General features: G+C 34.2%; 1 protein-coding gene across 3 annotated transcripts in view; it reads left to right on the top strand.

The window, feature by feature from the left end:
* Positions 1-20,376, top strand: part of LOC147825090 (uncharacterized) — a 195,107-nt gene that overhangs the window by 49,987 nt on the left and 124,744 nt on the right. For all 3 annotated transcript variants that reach the window (XM_087187436.1, XM_087187434.1, XM_087187435.1), the window contains exon 3: positions 16,788-17,076. In XM_087187436.1, the coding sequence (XP_087043562.1) occupies positions 16,788-16,809 (22 nt within the window). In that variant the 3' untranslated portion in view covers positions 16,810-17,076. The remainder of the gene's footprint in view (positions 1-16,787; positions 17,077-20,376) is intronic.

Here is a 20,376-nt window from a genome sequence, read left to right as displayed (position 1 = left end):
CTTTGAGCCTTCTATTGCACCATGAATCAATTCCAGCATCACACACTCTATATCCAGCTACCTCTGAAAAAGCCCCACCTATGACTGCATAAGGCTTCAGGGGGACATTCAGGCACAAACCATAACAGCAGGAAAAATGAAACAGAAAATCAAAATGAAGGCCTGGTGAAGAGATTTTAGGGATGTGCCTTTAAGGTTCCTATTCTCTGATTATTTAATTAGGTGTGAATCTATGTACTGTTATAAAGGGACAAGCAGGTGGAATTAAGATTACTAATCAGTACAAAAGAGTTGGACTTCATATTACAGTGACACATGCATGCTTACATTTACATAGCAGCAAAACTTGCAATAGGTAAATCTTGAAAGCAGCCTATATGCCCACCAACAGATGACTAGATAAAGAAAGTGTGTTTATACACAGTGAAGCACTACTCTGCCATAAAGAAAAACTCGAGTCATCTGTAGAAGAATGGATATATCTTGAGACCATAACATTATGTGAAATAATAAGCTTAAATATTCCATGATTTCTCTTCTATGAAAAAAATCCTCAAGACATAAATAAGTTAAAAAGCAAAATAAAAGATAGATGATAAGAAACAGAGAGACAGATTTTTGTAAAAGTGATGGTGACCTAGAGCTAGAGGGAGGTGAAGGGCAGGAAGGGGAAAGGAATGAAAAAAGAATTAAGATGTGTTATGTACATGGACCAACCCCCTCATGGTGAATGTAGTCATTATGTACTGCAAGCATGGACTAATAAAAATAAAAACTAAAAAAGATAGTGATTTGGCCTTCTAATAGAGACATTTTTCTAGGTTAATTGGCTGGATCTAATGTAATCACCTGAGCTCTGAAAGCAGAAGACAAAGATAAGAAGAGAGAAAGATGCAGGTGAAGAGAGAAGCGGAAGAGTAAAAAGGCAGAGTCAGACTCAACTCTCTCTGGTTGCTCTAAAGGTGGAGGGGCATAAACCAAAGGCTGCATGAAGCCCCCAGAAGCTGAGTGTACCCTGCCTGACAGCCTGCAAGGAAAAGGGACCCTCAGTATAGTCCATGCTGGCACAGAGCTGAATTCTGCCAAAACTTGATTAAGCTTGGAAAGCAGAATTTTGCCTAGAGCCTCACAAAAGAAATGCAGCCCTGTTCATATCTGGACCAGCAGCCTCTTAAGACTGACAGGAGAGGATGTAGTTGAGCCTACTGGATTTCTATCACACACAGCTGAGAGATAATCTATTTGCGTTGTTTCAAGCCACAAAGTTAGGTTGTAGCAATTTGTTATAGTAGCAATACAAAACTAACCACTTGTAAAAGGACACCTGGAATAAGACAATCAAGCTACTGTGAAACGTATGCTTCAGTCTTTGCCTGATTGAAAGTAATATAGTGCATTGATTAAGGCTGTGGACTCTGGAGCCTCATTGTTTGGAATCAGATTCCAGCTCTGTTAACTTCTGCAAGTAACAGACCTTGGGCAAGTGTCTGTCCCTCAGTTTCTTGGGAATGAGAGGCTTTACAATAGTAGAAAATATTTTGAAAATAATTAAAATCTACCTTTTATGGTACACAAAAATAAATATTAGATAAAATAAAAACAAGCACTGAAGCAATATAGTGAACACATTAGAAGATACTTTATTCTAGATTGTTTGTTTGTTTATTTATTTATTTATTTATTTATTAGAAAAAGCAGGCTCTTTTTCAGGGTACAAAAGTTTAACTTTAAAACAAAGAGAAGCACCCTGTGGATATAGCTCAGTGTTAGAGCCAAACCTGAAACCCTGGATTCTGTTTTCACTGTAAAACAAAACAACTTTAACAACAACTGTAAAAACAAAGAGAAGATGACAGGCAGAGCTGTTGTGTGTGCTTGAGTAATACAAAAGTTTTGAGAAGGTGTAATGATAAAAATACTTGTTAATTTTTCTCTATCAATAGCATTTGTGTGCTTAGTGCATAAACAAGATCTTTCTCTGAACATCTATACTTGTCTTCCATTCTCCAGCTTTTGGAATCAGTGGGGCTATGGCAATTTCTGGCCAAAGGATTTTAAGTAGTGTGGCAGAAATGGAGTAAAATTTCTACACCTCATTTCTGCGCCTTCCTTGACTGTAAGGTCTGAGGATGACTGTGTTCTAGAAGTTCCCGCAACAGCTCTGCACCACCTCTTAACAACAGGACTTCCTCAGGGACCATGTGGATTTACCTTCCCTGTTCACAGGATGTTACCTGGAGGGAGAAGTGCATCTGTGAGTGGTAAGACAGTGGTACTTTGGAGTAATCTTGTTGCCACAACACCGAGACTATCTTAATAGCATACTCAAAAAGTTTAAGCAGGTTGGAAAAAGTTTCAAGTCTACTGCCAATTCCAATTATTTGGAAACTTAAACCGCTTCTTAGGAGCAATTCTTAAGCTCAGTCAGAAAATAAAATAATCTAATACTGAGGTCTCTAATGGATGTGGGAATAGGGGATGTTCCCATCCCTTGCAACATTTTCCCCATCAAATGTAAAACTTTATTTACATCGCTCAGCAAATTTTCAAAGAAGAGAACTTTACAATTAGAAAGATAATATATTGTCTTTTAGGCAAAAAAAAAAAAATGTAACAATGCAAAACAAGTGAAAGTAGCTGAAATTCTACCATCCAGCTATAGTTATTGATAAACAGGGTACTAATAGATATTATGGGATTTACCTTTTAGATATTTTTCTTGAAACTTATATAACCACAAATATGAATGTACATATAAACACATAGCCACTAATATAACACACATTTGTTATTATCACTTACATATAATTTATCAGTCTGGATTTGGATATTTTTTCTATTATAACTTTTAAATTGAAAAATTCATCAGACATGTCTTCTTGTCACTAAGTATTCTTATAAAATTTATTCATAGAGTTTGCAGTATATTCTATTTCATGAATGTGTGAAGATTTACTTATGTAGTGGCCTTCTTATACATTGGTATTTTTTCCAGATTTGAATATACCATGTAATTTTCCAGTGTGTGTGAAATTTTATTTCAATCTTGTTTTCGATTAAATTTTAATTTTTCTTAGACTGAGTTTCTAGTAGTAGAGTTTCTAATAGTAGAAACTGGGGATCAGATTATAATCATTCTCTTGCAAGGGCTCTGACAAGTATTATAAATTAGACATCACTGGCATTGGATATTGTGATTAGATCTAAAAAAAAAGGTCCAATTCAGTTAGGAAAGAATATTGTCAAAATTGTGATTTTTATTTTGTCTATCTTTCACTGTTGGTAGGGTTGTACATTTTCACAATTATTGAAGAATAATTAGTAGTATTTTTTAGTCATTCGTCTATTGTGTTTTGGAATATTTTCTTAAGTTGTTTGGCTTTTCACATTGACCTGTGAGAACTTACATTATAGTAAACATGTTAGCTGACTGCCCTGAAAGTTGAAATATTTTTTCATGGATACTGAACAGTTGTTTTTTTCTTTTGTTTCTGGTAGAATATGACCTAGAATATTTTACATTTCTTATGTACTAAAAATTCATGCATCATTTTTTACTATAGTTTCTTCTTCTGTGTTTATGTTTAGACATGCCTTCCCTTTAAGAAAATAGAACCTGTTCTTCAGTAATTTAATGATTTTACTTTTAGCATTTCACACTTTATATAAAGTATGATTCTTATACCATTCAGTAATCACCATTTAACTCAGTATCTTTTGTATTTGAAAATTCCTTCTGTGTCTATTGATTTCAAACTTTCCTGTTATTCTAGGAAAACACTGAAACTTTAAATCCATTCTCTAATGAAATAAATGCATATTTATAAGGTATTTAATTTTTATTTAGGGAGTAGAGATAAAAAAGAATCTGGCTTTTGAGTCAGAACAGTATTTTATTATTTTAAAAACTTGAACAGGACCTTGAATGCTGTAATTTTGCAACTGGGTTTTAAAAATTTCACTGAGTTATATTTTATAAGCTAACACCTGTTCGTATATGAATTTTTATGTTCTTAAGACAAGTGTATATTCTTTTTTATTTTCTAAATATACTTTTATTTAAGAGCAAATTACATGAACTTCATGTGCAAAGTAATGTCATGTTGTCAAAAGCATGAGTTTCATGTGGTCAAAATAAATTTTATGTTCTATAATAATATCTACTTTTGTTGTTGCTGTTGTCTTCATGAGGTAAGATTTAAGTATAGTAAAGTTTTGTTCCAAGGCCAAAATGTCTCCAACTTTTATGGCAATATATTTTTCAATTAAAATGATTAATAAAATGATTTATAAAAAATTGGAAATCAGTGGTAAATGATACTTTTAGTGATATAAAAGTGATTCATCTTTTAAAGTCAAGTTTTACACATTAAAATAGATATATACTTAAAATCCATTTCTAATAATTTTTCTTGTTATAAACTACGCTCATTATGTCAAAGTAATACATCTGAATTTGATACATTGATTGGTTCTCTGAAATTGAGCTCTTCAGTAGATGATGTTTAAATATCAATTACCTTATGAATATTTAAATTCAAGAAATGTCAAATGAAAGGTTTGCTCATCTTATTTACTTTTAAGAGTTCTTCAGAAATATCAGATAAAATGAGATCATACTTGGTGACAGTTTAAAACTTTTAAAAGGCTAGTCTTTGCATAGTAATACTCCAAAATAGTCAAGGGGAAATTATTCAAATATAATTCTATCTTTAGGCATATTAAAAGACAGGTTTTTTTAAATTTCAGGAAAATGTGTGATATTAAATTTCAAAAACAATTTCCAATTAACTCTTGATTTAAAATAATGAGCTTAATGCTAAAATGATGTATTTAAATGAGAAATCAATTGTTTTAAGCAATTTTGTGATTAAAATAAATAGCATTACAGTGGTCAGTCTTGTCACAATTCATTTTTTACCAATTATACTTAACTTTTTGAAAAACTCCAAAGTTACTTTTTTCAGGTAAATAATTAGTATTTTAAATGTATGTTGAACTATATTAAATCTGAGAAACAAATAATAACTACCTATATACAATTTAGCTATGTAGATACATTTGTAATCATCTATATATTACTTTAAAGAAGAGATTCAACTGAATTCTTAGAAAAACCCTTTTTTATATTATGTTGAAATTCTTTAATTCAAGGGGAGGAGTGGCGAAATGTAGAACAATGGTTTCTGAGTATGATAGAAGTGTGTTCTCCTGTGCTAATTACAGCAGGGTAACTACACAAAACAATAATGTACTGTACATTTCAGAAAACTAGAAGAAAGGGCTTTGGAAATTTTCATCCTCAAAAATGATAAATGTTTGAGGAGATAGATATATTTAACCTGATTTAAGCATTACACAGTACGTACATATATGGAGTGGGAGTACAGGGTGATCCCATTCAGGGTCATGAGAGTTTTCTAGGCCAGCTTGTCTCTCCAATATTGACATATCCTACACCTTCTGTACCTGCTACTCCCCTTCCCCACCCACACACTCCGGAATTACCTTTAGTTTTTGACTCAGTTCATCTCTTTGACTCACTTTTTAGTTGTTAACTTTACATCTCCTCTTCCTGACAGTCATAGATAATTTGACTTTTTTCAGTCTCAGACTTCATAAAGCATAGGCATGTCACCTGTTTTGCTTGGTTTCTTTCTACCTCCTACCATTACAAATCACAACCTATCCTTCAACCTGCCCTGGTACTTGGATTTCTATCATGTCTATAATTAGCCCTTGCGGATTTTCTGACAATGGAAAAAGCAGTCATAATAAATCAGTCTTTGGAGGATTAGAATATTTTTTCTCTCTTTACATGATTTCCTAAGCAGTCACTGGATTCCTAAAGTTTGAATGTCTTGTTCTTTTTCTCTTTTAAATAAAGTAAAAGGCATACTGTAAAATATTCATTTTATTTTCCTGAAAATAACAAATACTAGTATGTTGTTACAATTTTTTAAAAGAAATTCCCTGTGAAATGGAACTCTACTGTGAAACCCATCCCAGGACCCTTACATTTTCTTCTTAGTAAATTTTAAATACTTATTATTCCTCTTGTTATCCTCTGGTTCCTAAAATTACATGTAACTGTACTTTTCAAGATTAAAATAATTTCAAAGTTACTTAAAATAGCAGAAAAAAATCTCAAACTCTTAAATAATCTAACAGTTTCCTTGTTCCATTTCTTTTATCAGAGCTCTCAAAATTGTAGTTGACTCTGTTGCCTCCTATAGGTAAACTCACAGATTGATAGTTTCATTCAGTTTTATGGCTTGGAATAAAGCAAAAGTTCACAAATTCCTACTTTTAAACTTCACCTTTGTTTTCTCCTTGTTATTTCACATTTGTATATTAAAGGAAATTCCCAATTTCCCTAAACCTGCTGTATCAACAGTTTTCATTTCCATTAATGATAATTCTTTCCAGCCGTCAATTAGAAGTTAGATTTTGTTATATAAATTGTGCATATTTTTCTCATATCCCCCAACAAAACCCATTAGAAAGCTTTGTGGCTCCCCTTCAAAACTTATCTCATCATGCCTTGAAACGTCTGTGTCGCTTATTGCGGTGCAAGGTGTCACTTTCTCACGTGGATTATAGTGCCCTAATAACTTGTTTTCCAACTAATGTCCTTGGGAACTTTCTACTTATTCATGGCTGCAACAATGATTCTTTTTAGAATTAAAGACAGATTATGTAGCTTTTTTCTTTATACTCTTCTCCTGCACTCAAAAGTTATTACAATGTCCTGCACTGCTCTATAAAAATCTGGCCTCTTCTTTCCTTTCCTACTTTTACTACTTTCCAACTTCACAGTCCTCTCCTTGTTATTCATTGGACATGTCACATTGTTCTTAACTTTTACATCTCACTTGAAATTCTTTTGCCCCAGACGTCCACATTGTTCTTAGCCTGTGGTAGATTGTTAAAATTAGGCCGTACTGGAGTAAAGTGAGACTTCAGTCCAATATAATTGATGTCATTTTAGGAATCTGGCCATGTGAAGTCAGAGATACACATGGAGAATGCCATGTGGTGGCCAAAACAGAGCTTAGAGTTAAGCAACTGGCAACCATGAGATACCAAACATTGCTGGCAACCAGCAGAAGCCAAGAAGAGGCAAGAAAGGATTCATCTCTACTGGTTCCAAATGGAGCACGGCTCTGGCAACATCTTAATTACAGATTTGCAATCTCTAGAACTGTGAGACAATGAATTTCTGTTGCCTTCAGCTTCCTATTTTGTGCTACATTGTTAAAGCTACCCTCAGAATCAGATATAGGTCTGCGTGTTCAAAATGATGAGTATTCATATATGTGTGTGTGTGTGTGTGTGTGTGTGTGTATATATATATATATATAGTGTATAGAATTATGGAGACAACTCTGGAAAGTGACCATATTTGTAAAGATTTGTATCCTGTCATGTTATTTACAACTATAACCATTTTTTAAATAAGTAAACAGTTTTTGGCTTCTCCAGAAGCATTTCAAATGGTGAAGAAAATATTCTTTTGTTGGTAAGTACTCTTAGGGATTCTATGAGTTTACACTGAATAAAAGGAAATATATTTGACCAAATGGCCTGTAATCACTTTACTAACCTCCCCTGCTGGAATTACTTGTTAGCTATTTTTTTTCAGATTTTTTCTATGTCAATAGGGATTATCTTTTCTTTTTATATATATTTTTTGTCTTTAAAAGTTACTATTATGAGTTTTTTCTTGTTCCTCAAACTTTCTCCTTTTTTTTTTTTTTTTTTTTGGTACTGGGGATCAAACTCAGGACCCTGCACTTGCGAGGCAGGTGGCAGAAACACTGAGCCAAATCCCTGGCCCTTGTTCCTCAAACTTTGCCAGAAGTGTTGTACTGTACATAAAGATAAGAATAAGAGATTTATAGAAATGACAGAAACAATAACAACAACAAATAAAACACACAAAGAGAAAAAAAGTCTCAAGCAAGATACTTTCTTAATTTCCGCTGCCATTCAGAGGTTAAAAAAAAAAATCAGAATTGAATATAAAAGACTAATTGTGTTTACAAATTTTTATTTCCTCTTTCAGTGCCTGGTGCAAGAGAGAGTTCCTTAATTCTTAAAACATTCACTATTCAAGTATATTTTTAATACTCACTATGTGTATGCAGTAAAACTGCACTGGGAACAAAGAAATGGTTTAAAACATACACACTTCCAAAAAATAAATCAAGTCCTATAAAGTATGGAGATAGTGTGTAATCAAAGACATGCTAAAAGCATTGCTTTTGCTGCATTTAAAATGCTGGAACATATTTTCAGAACCTCATTTTTAAATGCAGTTATTCAAAAGTAAACATGCACTAAGGAATATTAATATTCATGATGGGATTGTTATGGCTTTTTTCTAGATGTTTCCCAAGAGCCTAGTGCACTCATGGTGAGGCTTTTGGAAAGTCAGTGGATTATGTGGGCAAAGAGATGACTTGCTGTTAGGAGGTAGCGCCTGGTTGGAATAGGTGGGTCCCTGGGGCTGCGATCTGGAAAGGTGTATCTCCTTCCCTGGGTCTCCTTTGCCCTCTCTGGTCCTAGCTACCATGAAGTAAGCAGCTTTTCCTCTATTGCACCCCTCTGCCATGACCCCCCTGCTTTGGAAACAGCCAACTATAGTCTACAGATGTGAGCCAAAATAAACTTCTCCTTCTTTAAGTTGCAGGTGCCTACAATTTCGTCCCAGAGATGAGGAATCTTACTAAGACAGAGATCTATGTACATTTCATATCTTTTCTTTAGAGTATACAACTGCCCTACATTCCTTTAAATCTAATAAGAAGCCCTTGTAATAATTGACACAAATGAGAGAGTGGCAGAAAGAAACCAGAAGAACTCAGAAAGAAAGGTATTTTGTGATATTATGAAGCCAAATACTAGATCTATTACGTAGTTTTGCCCTTCCCTGGTCCCCCTCTATGTACCCCACTCCTGCAATTCACCCATTTATTTTGCATGTGAGTGAAAAAAAATACATGGGATAATAATTAGCTGTAACTATTATTTCTTCACTTTAACCAAAACCATTCAAATTACCAAGAATTAATCTAACATCAATACAAGGCATCCATTATATTTATCCCCCACTGAGTTAGCTAGATAATTTGCTTTTTCTCCAAATCCACTAGCTCCTTCCTCAGCTTATTTTGATTGTTGCATTGTAACAAGCCAGATTTCATTATTGCTCTTTTCTCCACTTAATGCAAGACTTTTGTCCAAGTTGAGTGAATGGACCAATTGTAAGGCATTCACTTTCTTTTGTTCATCTGGTTTTTACCCCTCCTTCTATTTTAAGGTTATGTTATTACTTTTTAGGAACAGTACATATTCTCTGATGTCTCTTACTAGGTTCAACATGTACTGTTTCTTAATTTTTCTTTTTTTTTTGCAAAGTTTTATTAATTATAGGAAAAAAAGCAGGCTCCGCTGAGTGAGCTTGGGCCAAGTAAAAGTAGGAAAAGCAGTACACCCTACAGCGTCAGAGAGGGCCACCATACAAGAGAGATCACAGTGGCTGTTAATTTTTCATTCATATAGATTAGCATATAGAGTTTCTTTTTCTTTGGTGCCAAATGAATAAAAACTTAGTTGCTTGTACACTTTATTTGTTGAGTGTCTTTAATTTTATCACCTCAACTGAATCTGCCAACACTGAGACAGAATCTATCTAGTTTGTTTGTTACCAGCTAGTACCATTTCTGTCACTTCATTTCACCATTGGGTTTAGTTTCTAATCCTATCACCTTCAGGCACTTTCCCCCCAAGTATCACATTTCACTTATATATATGTGTACACATTCTCATATTGTCATTTGTAGAAAAGTAAATTGACTTCTTTAACTGTTTCTTAACATTTCTGACTTGATAATAAACCTATATATGCTTTCTTAGTTATAGTAAATATCAATACAGTATAAGCTATATTATATATTAAAATACACTAACCTAAATACTGGTACTATTACTGTTTCTATCAAGTATTCTTTCAAGTAATATTAACTTGGGCTGATATTTATTGGGCCTTTATTTATGCATTATAGGTAGTCTCATTTCGTCATCCCAACACACTATGAGGTGTCATTTTATTATCTATTTACAGAAGAAACAACAGAGACACTAAGCATTCCAGCAGCCAAGTTGGTAAAGCTAATGATGGGCTGTGTCCAGATGTGAATTTACTCATTGCGATGCTGTATGCCATAACTTGTGTGTCTTTCTTTCTAAAGACATAGAATTTGTAATACTGTTTTGAGCGTTACAGAATAATTGCATCTATAATAATTTCAATGAGATCCTAAAACAAATACACTGCAAACTGAAGAAAGCTTGTCATATGGAGGACATTCAGTTCTTATGAAAATGTATGTGCATGGGGTTATGAGCCAGTTGTATTAATCTAACAACGTTAAATATAATTATTTTAAAAGTCAAATTTTATTAGAAAACTGTACATTAGATATACTGATAAATAATTTTATTCAAAAATTTTATTGTATGTAGCATATTCTGTTTTTGTCAGTTTACACATTCAACTAGGTTCTACAGGTTTTAGCAGTTTGTGAGTTTTGTCTCTAATAGTTTCCTCGAGAAAGTACAGCTTATATTAAAAATAGACCTTTGAAAAGAGCAACCTGGTACAGGAAAAATGTTCATTTTATGGAGAATGACTTGACAAGTTAGAGGTCTTTTTCTAGACATTGGGCTTCATTAAATCAAGGGTAATAGCACAGTCTAATGCCTGACAATTTGCATCTTTCATATTTAATTTAAATTTTTCTGCACCATCTATTCCTACTGGTGTATGGTTATCCATTAAATGAAAAGTCTGAGCTTTTAGTACTCAGTTCCAAAGATCAAGCATTATGTTCTTTTCTCACACACATCTTGAGGTGTCAACATTTTTCACACTGATTAAACCCCTTGTCACACAGCTAAGTAGTAAACCATAGCTTGGTCATATGACTTGAGTGGCGATGCAGTATGTTTGTAAGGAAGTTCCTCTGAGGGAGAAAATACATTTTTACATGGTGCCACCTTAATTTGTATTCCACCAGACTACATTCAAAGTTAAAAGTTTATAAAAATTTAAAATTTGATGAGTTTTGCTTCCTACAGGCTTAAAAGCACAGGTGACATTTATGAACAAATAAATTTATCATACAGTGAATATATTTTTTTAAACACAGGTATTCTCCAGCTTACAACATCTGCCAAGCATGAATGACAAGGATGTTTTCAGCTTTAAAAGAAATCTAAAGTTTAGTATAATACAAATAAAAGCAGAGAAACTAGTATGTGGGATTATGAAAATGTTTATATTTATTTCAGCAGTTAAGTGCAGCTTTACCATAGGAACTTAATGAATGAATAGTAGAAATGGCAGTTTTCTAAGGTTAAATAAGTGCTCAAATATGTACGTAGGGGCAAATCTACCTCATGCAACTATTTTTTTCAACTTAATAACTTCTGGTGTAGTCTTTTCTATGCCAAATATCTAAGCAGATGATTCACTTGGCTCTGGATTCTATGAAAAGAGTGCCAACTAAGCTTATCCATGAAGGGAATTCTAAAGTTCAAATATTATATCTAGACAAAAATATTAGACTTTTAACAGATTCATGACCCAAGTGTTGTCTTTTCCACTATGCTTTGCCTCCTTTTTATTATTGGTCATGGCTCCTAAGAAATATTTGCTTTTGCCATTTCTTCAAATCTGTAAATTTGTGGCTTAGATGGAAATAATTTTTTGTTCTGAATCTCCCTGGAATGCTAAAAACTGGAAATTTTGCAAGTATAATAAAAAGGAGTCAGTAAGTTTATACAGGAATCTGGAGTGTGAGGACCCCATAAATCATTGAAAATACAAAGACAAAAGGACATTAGCTGGTCCTCCAATGATAGAAAGTATTCACTGCACATGAAACATTTACTACTGAGGAGAGATGAAGGAATGAGGGGTTGATGGAAACGAACATTCAAGAGGAAAATCACTTTCCACCCTTACCTGACATACCATGTGTTTAACACGGTGTGCTTCTCCAGTGACAGTTGGTAACATTTGCATACACTGTAAAGAATGCAGATGGTTTTCTGCTGAGAATCCAGGCATGCCCAGGGGGTCACTCTGGGAATAACTGAAGTCTTCAAGTACATCCTCAGGGATGCTATCATTTTCAAAAATAGACCTGATCATTTGGCATCTTACCATATTTTTCTGTGTTTAAAACATATGAGCCCTTGACCCACTTATGAAAACAAAAGACATAATGAAACATCAACATCCACTAAAGCAAAGTCTACTAGCATAAATGATTAGAGTGTCTGTAAAATCACCTTCCCAGGAGAACAGTGCACTATGGAAGTTCAGATCAGCAAATATCCTTGTTCATTATTTTTACATGCCTCAAATATGTACCTGCTGCTTTGTGAAATTTTCCAGTGTTACTTTCTATCTGTACAAATGCTAGGTTTTCATTTCATATTTCAAGAAGAAAATCAAAACACTTGAAGGGATAGGATATTTTAAAAGATTTTATTGGACTGAGTATGGAGCTATGTTCTAGAGACTGGCACATCTGGCCTCACCCACATTCAACTAAAATGTTTATCTTTTTTTAAAGCAGTAGTAGCCAAAAACAAAACAAAACAAAAGGAATGGATGAAACTGTCTAATGGATTTTGGTTAATAGTCTACTTGCTGGATGTAGACCGTAGACAAGGGGAATGAAGTGTGATAGGGATTGGGAAAGGTGACTATTTGTATTGACCGTATATTTCCTGAAATGATGCATTGAAATTAAGTATAGGTACACAAATGAAATTTGCCAGAACACAGAGAAATTTATTCCACATGAAAAGCATTCTTCAGTTATTATGTTAAACCAACCACTCTTTCACATGTTGATATCCTAGATACATTCTTTTTCAAATATCTACAATAGGGCTGGGGATTTAGGTCAGTGGTTCCGGCATCTGCCTTGCAAGCGCAAGTTCCCAAGTTCAATCCCTGGTACCAAAATAAATAAATAAATAAATAAATAAACTCACAAACAAAAAATATCTTCAACAGAAATGGCATTGTGTAGAGACTTTGTGTGACTATCAAGATAAAATTACTCTTCTTTTTTGTAGGTTGAAATCTTCCAGGATTATATTAGTGGGCTGAAAACATGTGTCATATAACTTTAAAGTTGTTTCAAGATGTAGATATCAAAATTTTGAAGCTAACAATACTATGATAATATATTGATTTTACATGGTTAAGCCCTAATGTAATATATTTGAATAATTTCAGTCAGTGATAAATGTTATACATATAGGAAGAGTGAAGGGGAGGAAAGAGGAGAAACCCATGACAGAAAGCTTTTTGAAATAGGGTCGCAAGGGGCAACCAGGAAGTGACCTGAAGACCAAGGGAGTGGGTTATAACAATACTTGGGAGCAGATAAAGAGAAAACCATGATGCTGCAAAGCGCAAGAACAGTAAGATGGAAACCAACCCGATCAGGCTTGAGGAACAATCAAACCTAAGTGGGTAGTGGGGACAAAAGAGTTCGCATTGTAAGCAAGACAAAGTCCCGTACAATGATGGAGGTCAAAATCATAGCAAAATATACAGATTTTATTGCATGAATAACACAATGCCGTGGAATGGTTAAGTCATAAATATGAATGACTAACAGTGTGACCCAGGCAAGCAGGTTGCCTCAGTTTCAATTTCATCTCTGATCTTTAGCAAATTATTTATTTTCCTTATCTGGAAAATGGGAAAGTAAATGAAACTCTTACCAGGTTGATGTGAGAATTGAGTGATTATATATATTATATATATGAATTATTAATTTTTAACTCATAATTCTTGTTACTTATAGAAAAAAGCATAGGAATCACATGGAAAATAAGAAGATATGTAGGAAGCTATAGCATATAAAAATCTGTGCTAGAGACCAAGGGGTTCTGACTAGTGGTTAGTAGTTGAAATAACAGAAATTACTAGATTTCATATATATCATCACAGCAAAGCCAAGAGGACTGACTGAGATGGATTACATGAGACTCATATGAGAGAGAAAGTGAAGATCATGACCAAACAACTGCTTAGTATTTGTAGCAGTTACTGAGATAGGAAAGATTATTAGCAAAGTTGATTTGGGGTGGGACAGGAAAGAATCAGGAACCTTCTTCGGATACATTAAGATCATGTTCCCCATTAAACATTTATGTGGAGATATTAGGTAGAAAGGTATAAAATTTTAGGGAAGTTTTGACTATTGCTATACATTTTAGAGTTAGCATGAATATGATGCTAAAGCTTTAGGAATAAACAAGTACAAATATGTATAGCTAGAGAAAAATGCCACACATTGAAGACTGAGATACTACAGTATTTGGGTGGAGCAAGTAGAAAAGGAGTTGTCAGAATATTAAGAAGACTGTATGGGATCATCATTTTGTGGGAGACCAGGGAAGAAATTATTTGGAGTGGGATAAAGAGTGACAGTTAACTTCTCAATTTGGCTTTATGGATGCCAATGCCTACTTGATAAGAACAACAACCATGACCAGAGAGCAGTTTGAGTTAAATTAAGAAGAGCTAGGAGATGCAAATGTGAGAGTACATTAATGAGTTTAAACAGAGATCACAGAGAGGCTAGAAGACAATACAACTGAATGCTTAATTCACTTTTCAAACACTGGTTACTTCAGAAGCTTTGTAGTATTAGCAGGAATACAAATAAAAATATAGAAATATTTAAGTTCCTACATAATACAATTTCTTTGTCGAAAGATACAAAGTAGCAGATGTGTAAGATGAACAGTCTGTGGATTTGATGCATGAGTCTTATAGTTTAAAATATTACATATTTGTTTGGGAATTTTGCTGAATCAATAGATGTTTATCAGCCTTTCCCAAATACACATGAAATGGGTTACTATGTGAAATGATGGAGATGTTAACTTGGCTGAGTATAGTAATCACTTTTATTGCTTATGTATCTCATAATTTCATGTCATGTATCTTAGATATACAGGGTAAAAATTTTAAAAGCAAAGTAAAAGTTCTATAAAAAGAAAATTGTATACATAAAACAGAATAATGAACAAAAATATTGAATCAATATGACAATATGACAAGCAAAACGTGGCAAAAACAATAATTTATGGGTAAAATATTAGCATAAAATATATATCTTGTAGTACATAGAAACAGATACAGATACAGATGAATGTGATCAGTCAATTTTAAGATAAAAGCGTTAGTAACCATTTTTAATAACATCAAATGACAGAGAATACATTTAACACTAGTATATTATGTGTTAAAGCACTGTAAACTGGACCAAATGTTTTAAAAATATAAGATAGTAGATTAAGAGCCATAACATGTTCAATTCTCTTTACTTAGTAACTCCGCTCTAAGAAATATATTGCAAAGATTTAATTCAATAGATTAACATATCCTATGTAATGAGGCCACCAGCTGCCATTGATTAACATTTTGTTTGATACATTACAATAATCTATAAACATTTAAAATGTAATTAATTCATAATAGTACTTAGCATAGTACTCAGAGTCTAAATATTTCTAATACACATGAACAAAAAAATGGGGAAAAACCTTCATAAATGATTGGGATGGAAACTCTCAAACAGATTGTTCTTGTTTTAGGACAATTCATTATCATTATGGTCTATGTATTCATTTATGTTTGTTTGTGTTACAAATACAGAACAACATATGATTTTCTAATTCAGAGTCTTCAATGCCAATATGCAGGTCTCATCAGACTACAAACTCCTAGAGTGCAGTTGCCTTGTCTCTTTCCTTATCATTGTATACTGGTACCAGGCAAAAACAGCTCAATTAGAATAATTATTTATTTCATTAACTGAAAAAGTACTTAACTTGATTAGATTATTATTTCTGAAGTAATAGGGCAAAGATTTGTGAATGACTTGAAGTATGAAACATGCCTTCAAGTAGGAATGGGAGTTTAACAGAGACCTGACAACAAGACCATTGGAGATGAAGTTAAATGGGCCTTCAAAACACACATAAGAGAACAGCACAACTGGGACTTGAATGTAAAATAAGAAGTGTTTGTCTGTGGAATAACATGTAGTCAGGACAGTTTTACCACAGAGATTGTTGTATAACAGTGAGAGTCAAATTCAGAAAGATAGTTTGGGGCTAAGTTGTAAATGATGCAAATGACACGCTAAACAAATTGGATTTTCTTTGGTAAGCAATGGTGAGCCAAAGGAGGATGAATAAAATTTCATTACCTAAAGTAATGGGAGCTATTGAAAGGAGATTTGGGGATGAGGGGATGATGATGAATCAGAATAATATGGAATGATTTCAAATGAAAATGTGTAGAGGCCAATGTGAAAATGAGAAAACTAATGTCTTTAAAAAATCTCTTGCTTTCTAACATGACATACATATTGGAAATTAGTAGGCATTTGAGTTATTTGAATGTATCTTCTCATGTATGTATTAGAACTATAATATGTCTAATTTTTAATTTTCCATTTAGAATTTGTGCTCATTGTATTTTCTATCAGTAAAGTGAATTAATCTTCAAATTTATTTTTAAAGAGTTATTTCAGTCTGCTTTGTCATATACAGTGGACACTTGAGGTACAACCAGCCTGATATATGAACAACTTTGGTTACAACTAGAATTTTAATTTTAACTTATGAATAAAGTTTTGAGTTACAACCCAAATGCTGTCTGCTTGTTTTTTCAGATGGTCTCAGATACAGATTTAACCCTTAAAGAGTTCTGGAAGGAACATCATAGCACGCTTTCCTGTGTGGTGTGAATTAAGAAATCCTGGCTCGGCCTTCATCCGGAGCTTCTCTCCGTGGGTCGGCCAAGCAGCCTGAGGCTCCTCGGCTGTGTTCTGGTTCCTGTCCATGGCATGATGGGTTCCCGGGAGCGGCTTGGAGCTCCACCTTCATCTAGAGCTTCTCTCCTCAGGTCAGCCAAGCAGCCTGAGGCTCCTCGGCTGTGTTCTGGTTCCTGTCCACTGCAAGGTGAGGTACCAGGAGTGGCTTGGAGCCCCATCTTCATCCTATGCTTGTCTTAGCTGCACGGGCACCTGCAAGACCCAATTCCATCTCCCCCCACCCCCCACCTCCACCTTATGGCTCTTCTGCTACCTGGTCCCTCACTACAGAGGCACAGGGGATTATACTTCACATACTTAAATGTGATAGATTAATAACTACGACAAACTGTCATTTTCTAAGCTGTGCTTGATGCTATGGTATTGTTGATTGTAACATTTGGCATAACATGTTGTGATTGATCTAATCAGTTTTCCTTCCTGGTATAAAGAAAATAAAATAGCCTCAGAGTCATTAGAGCCTCAAAACCTAAACACAAGCCATATCAGGAAGACACCTCTGAAAAGCAATCATTCCACAAGGGTTTTAAACACAAGCAACAAAGATACCTGCATTAAGCAATTTTGAAATATCAACCCAGGAATTAAACCAAGGACAGTACCAAAAGCAAAAATGAGAAGACATTTAAGCAAGGCACAAACGCAGGCTTCCATGCCACAGAAAGGAAATTCTGGGGGAAATAAGGTGGAAAAGTCAGATAATCAACCACCTGGACCCCTGAACTGATAGCACAGGAAGTAACAAAACAGATACATGAGGCTCTAGAAAAATTCAAAGCAGAAATAATCTCCCAGATAACTACAGAGATGCTGAGTAGAGTGAAAGACAGAATTAGAATCTCTAGAGCAGAAACAGACAAGAAAATAGATGAGATCAGAAACATGCTGGAAGCCATGAATGCCCAGCATAAGAAAGAAATGGAAACCATGATCGTCCAACATAAGAAAGAAATGGAATCCATGAAACAGATTCAAACAGATATTCAGGAGATTAAAAACTCCATTGAAAGCATGCAGAGCAGACTAAGAGAATCTGAAGACAGAATATCAGATATAGAAGACAGGATCGCAGTTAAGGATCATGAAAACAGAGATTTCTTAAAGATAGTAAGGGACCATGAGAAATCAATCCAACAGCTGCTAGATGATGCAAAGAATAACATAAGACTGATAGGAGTCCACGAAAAAACAGGAGAAAATACAATTGACATAAAAAACTGTTCACAGAAGTAATAGTAGAAAACTTCCCAGACAGAAGTGGAGAATTAGACACACAGATAAATGAGGCATATAGAACTCCACCCAGCCACGATAAAAAAAAATCTACACCTAGGCAAATAATAGTCAAGATCCCAGAAACCCAAGAGAAGACCAAAATTCTACAGGCAGTTAGAGAAAAGAAACAAATCACCTACAAAGGAAAGCCCATCAGAATCACAGCAGATTTCTCAACACAAACCCCCAAATCAAGGAGAGCCTGGAGTGAAGTATTTCAAGCCCTAAAAAAAATAACTTCCAAACTAGACTGTTGTATCCTGCAAAATTATCTTCCAAAATTGATGGGGAAATTAGATACTTTCATGACAAAGAACACCTGAGAAATTTCATGAACACCAAACCAGCACTCCAAACAATTTTATGCAATATCCTAGAAAAAGACAATGAAGGTCACAACTCTATGAGGGCCAGCAGAGAGAAGACACCATGCAAGGTAAGGGACTAAAGGGAAAGGGGAAAAAATTAAGAAAAGAGCCAACAACAATAAAACATCATGGCAAGAATGGAGACTAAGAGAATGATACAAAAAATCAATGAATCAAAGAGTTGGTTTTTTGAAAGAATAAATAAAACCAATAAACCTTTAGCCAACCTTATCAAAAAAAGGAAAGGCTCAAATCCATGCAATTAAGAATGAAAAAGGGGAATCCACAACAAACCCAGCAGAAATCCAGAGACTCATCAATACCTACTTTGAGAAACTATACTCTAATAAAGTGGAAAACACAGAAGAAATGGACAGATTCTTAGATACATAGGAATTGCCAAAATTAAATGAAGAAGATATAGAAATTCTAAACACCCCAATCACAATCAGTGAATCAAAGAATTGGTTTTTTGAAAGAATAAATAAAATCAAAAAACCTTTAGCCAACCATATCAAAAAAAGGAAAGAAAAGGCTCAAATCCATGCAATTAAGAATGAAAAATGTGAAGCCACAACAGATCCAGCAGAAATTCAGAGGATCATCAATACCTACTTTGAGAACCTGTACTCTAATAAAATGGAAAACACAGAAGAAATGGACAGATTCCTAGATACATACAAATTGCCAAAGTTAAATGAAGAAGATATAGAAATTCTAAACACCCCAATAACAATGAGTGAAATTGAAAAATGTAATAAAAAATTTACCAACAAAGAAAAGCCCATGTCCAGATGGATTCACTGCTGAATTCTACAAATCATTTAAAGAAGACCTATCACCATTACTCTTTAAACTCATCAAGAAAATTGAAAGGGAAGCAAGGCTTCCAAATTCTTTCCTCGAAGCGAGTGTTACTTTGATTCCAAAACCAGGGAAAGACCCAAGCCAAAAAGAGAACTACAGGCCAATATCCCTAATGAACATGGATGCAAAAATCCTCAACAAGATACTGGCAAACAGAATACAGAGGGGCATCAAGAAGATCATACACCCTGACCAAGTTGGATTTATCCCAGTGATGCAAGGATGATTCAACATTTGTAAGTCAATAAATGAAATACACCATATTAATAGAGTCAAGGACAAAAACCATATGATCATCTCAATAGATGCAGAAAAGGCATTTGACAACATCCAGCACCCATTCATGATAAAAATGCTATAGAAAATTGGGATAGAAGGTCTTTATCTCAACCTGATTAAGGCTATCTATGAAAAACCAACAGCCAACATCATACTGAATGGTCAAAAACTGAAAACTTTCATGCTAAAATCAGGAACAAGACAAGGATGCCCACTATCACCACTCCTGTTCAATATTGTATTGGAAACATTAGCGATACCAATTAGACAAGAGAAAGAAATAAAAGGAATAAAGATAGGAAAGGAAGAAGTGAAACTGTCATTATTTACTGATGATATGATACTTTACATAGATGACCCAAAAAACTCAGTCAAAAGCCTTCTAGACCTAATTGACAGATTCAGTAGAGTAGCTGGATATAAGGTCAACACTCAAAAGACAATAGCCTTCTTATACGCAAATAGCAGACCCATTGAGAAATTTGGGAAATAACTCCTTTTACAATAGCATCTAAAAAAATGAAATATCTAGGAATCAACCTAACAAAGGAAGCAAAAGACCTCTACACTGAAAGCTACAGGACTCTGAAGAAGGAGATTGAAGAGGATATAAGAAAATGGAAAGATATCCCTTGTTC

Source organism: Heterocephalus glaber, unplaced genomic scaffold, assembly GCF_053883595.1.
Source record: "Heterocephalus glaber isolate CG9 unplaced genomic scaffold, H.glaber_assembly_v1.0 deba00001509, whole genome shotgun sequence".
Taxonomy (NCBI): domain Eukaryota; kingdom Metazoa; phylum Chordata; class Mammalia; order Rodentia; family Bathyergidae; genus Heterocephalus; species Heterocephalus glaber.
Note: the sequence above shows the minus strand (reverse complement) of the source record. Positions and strands in the feature narration are given on the sequence as shown.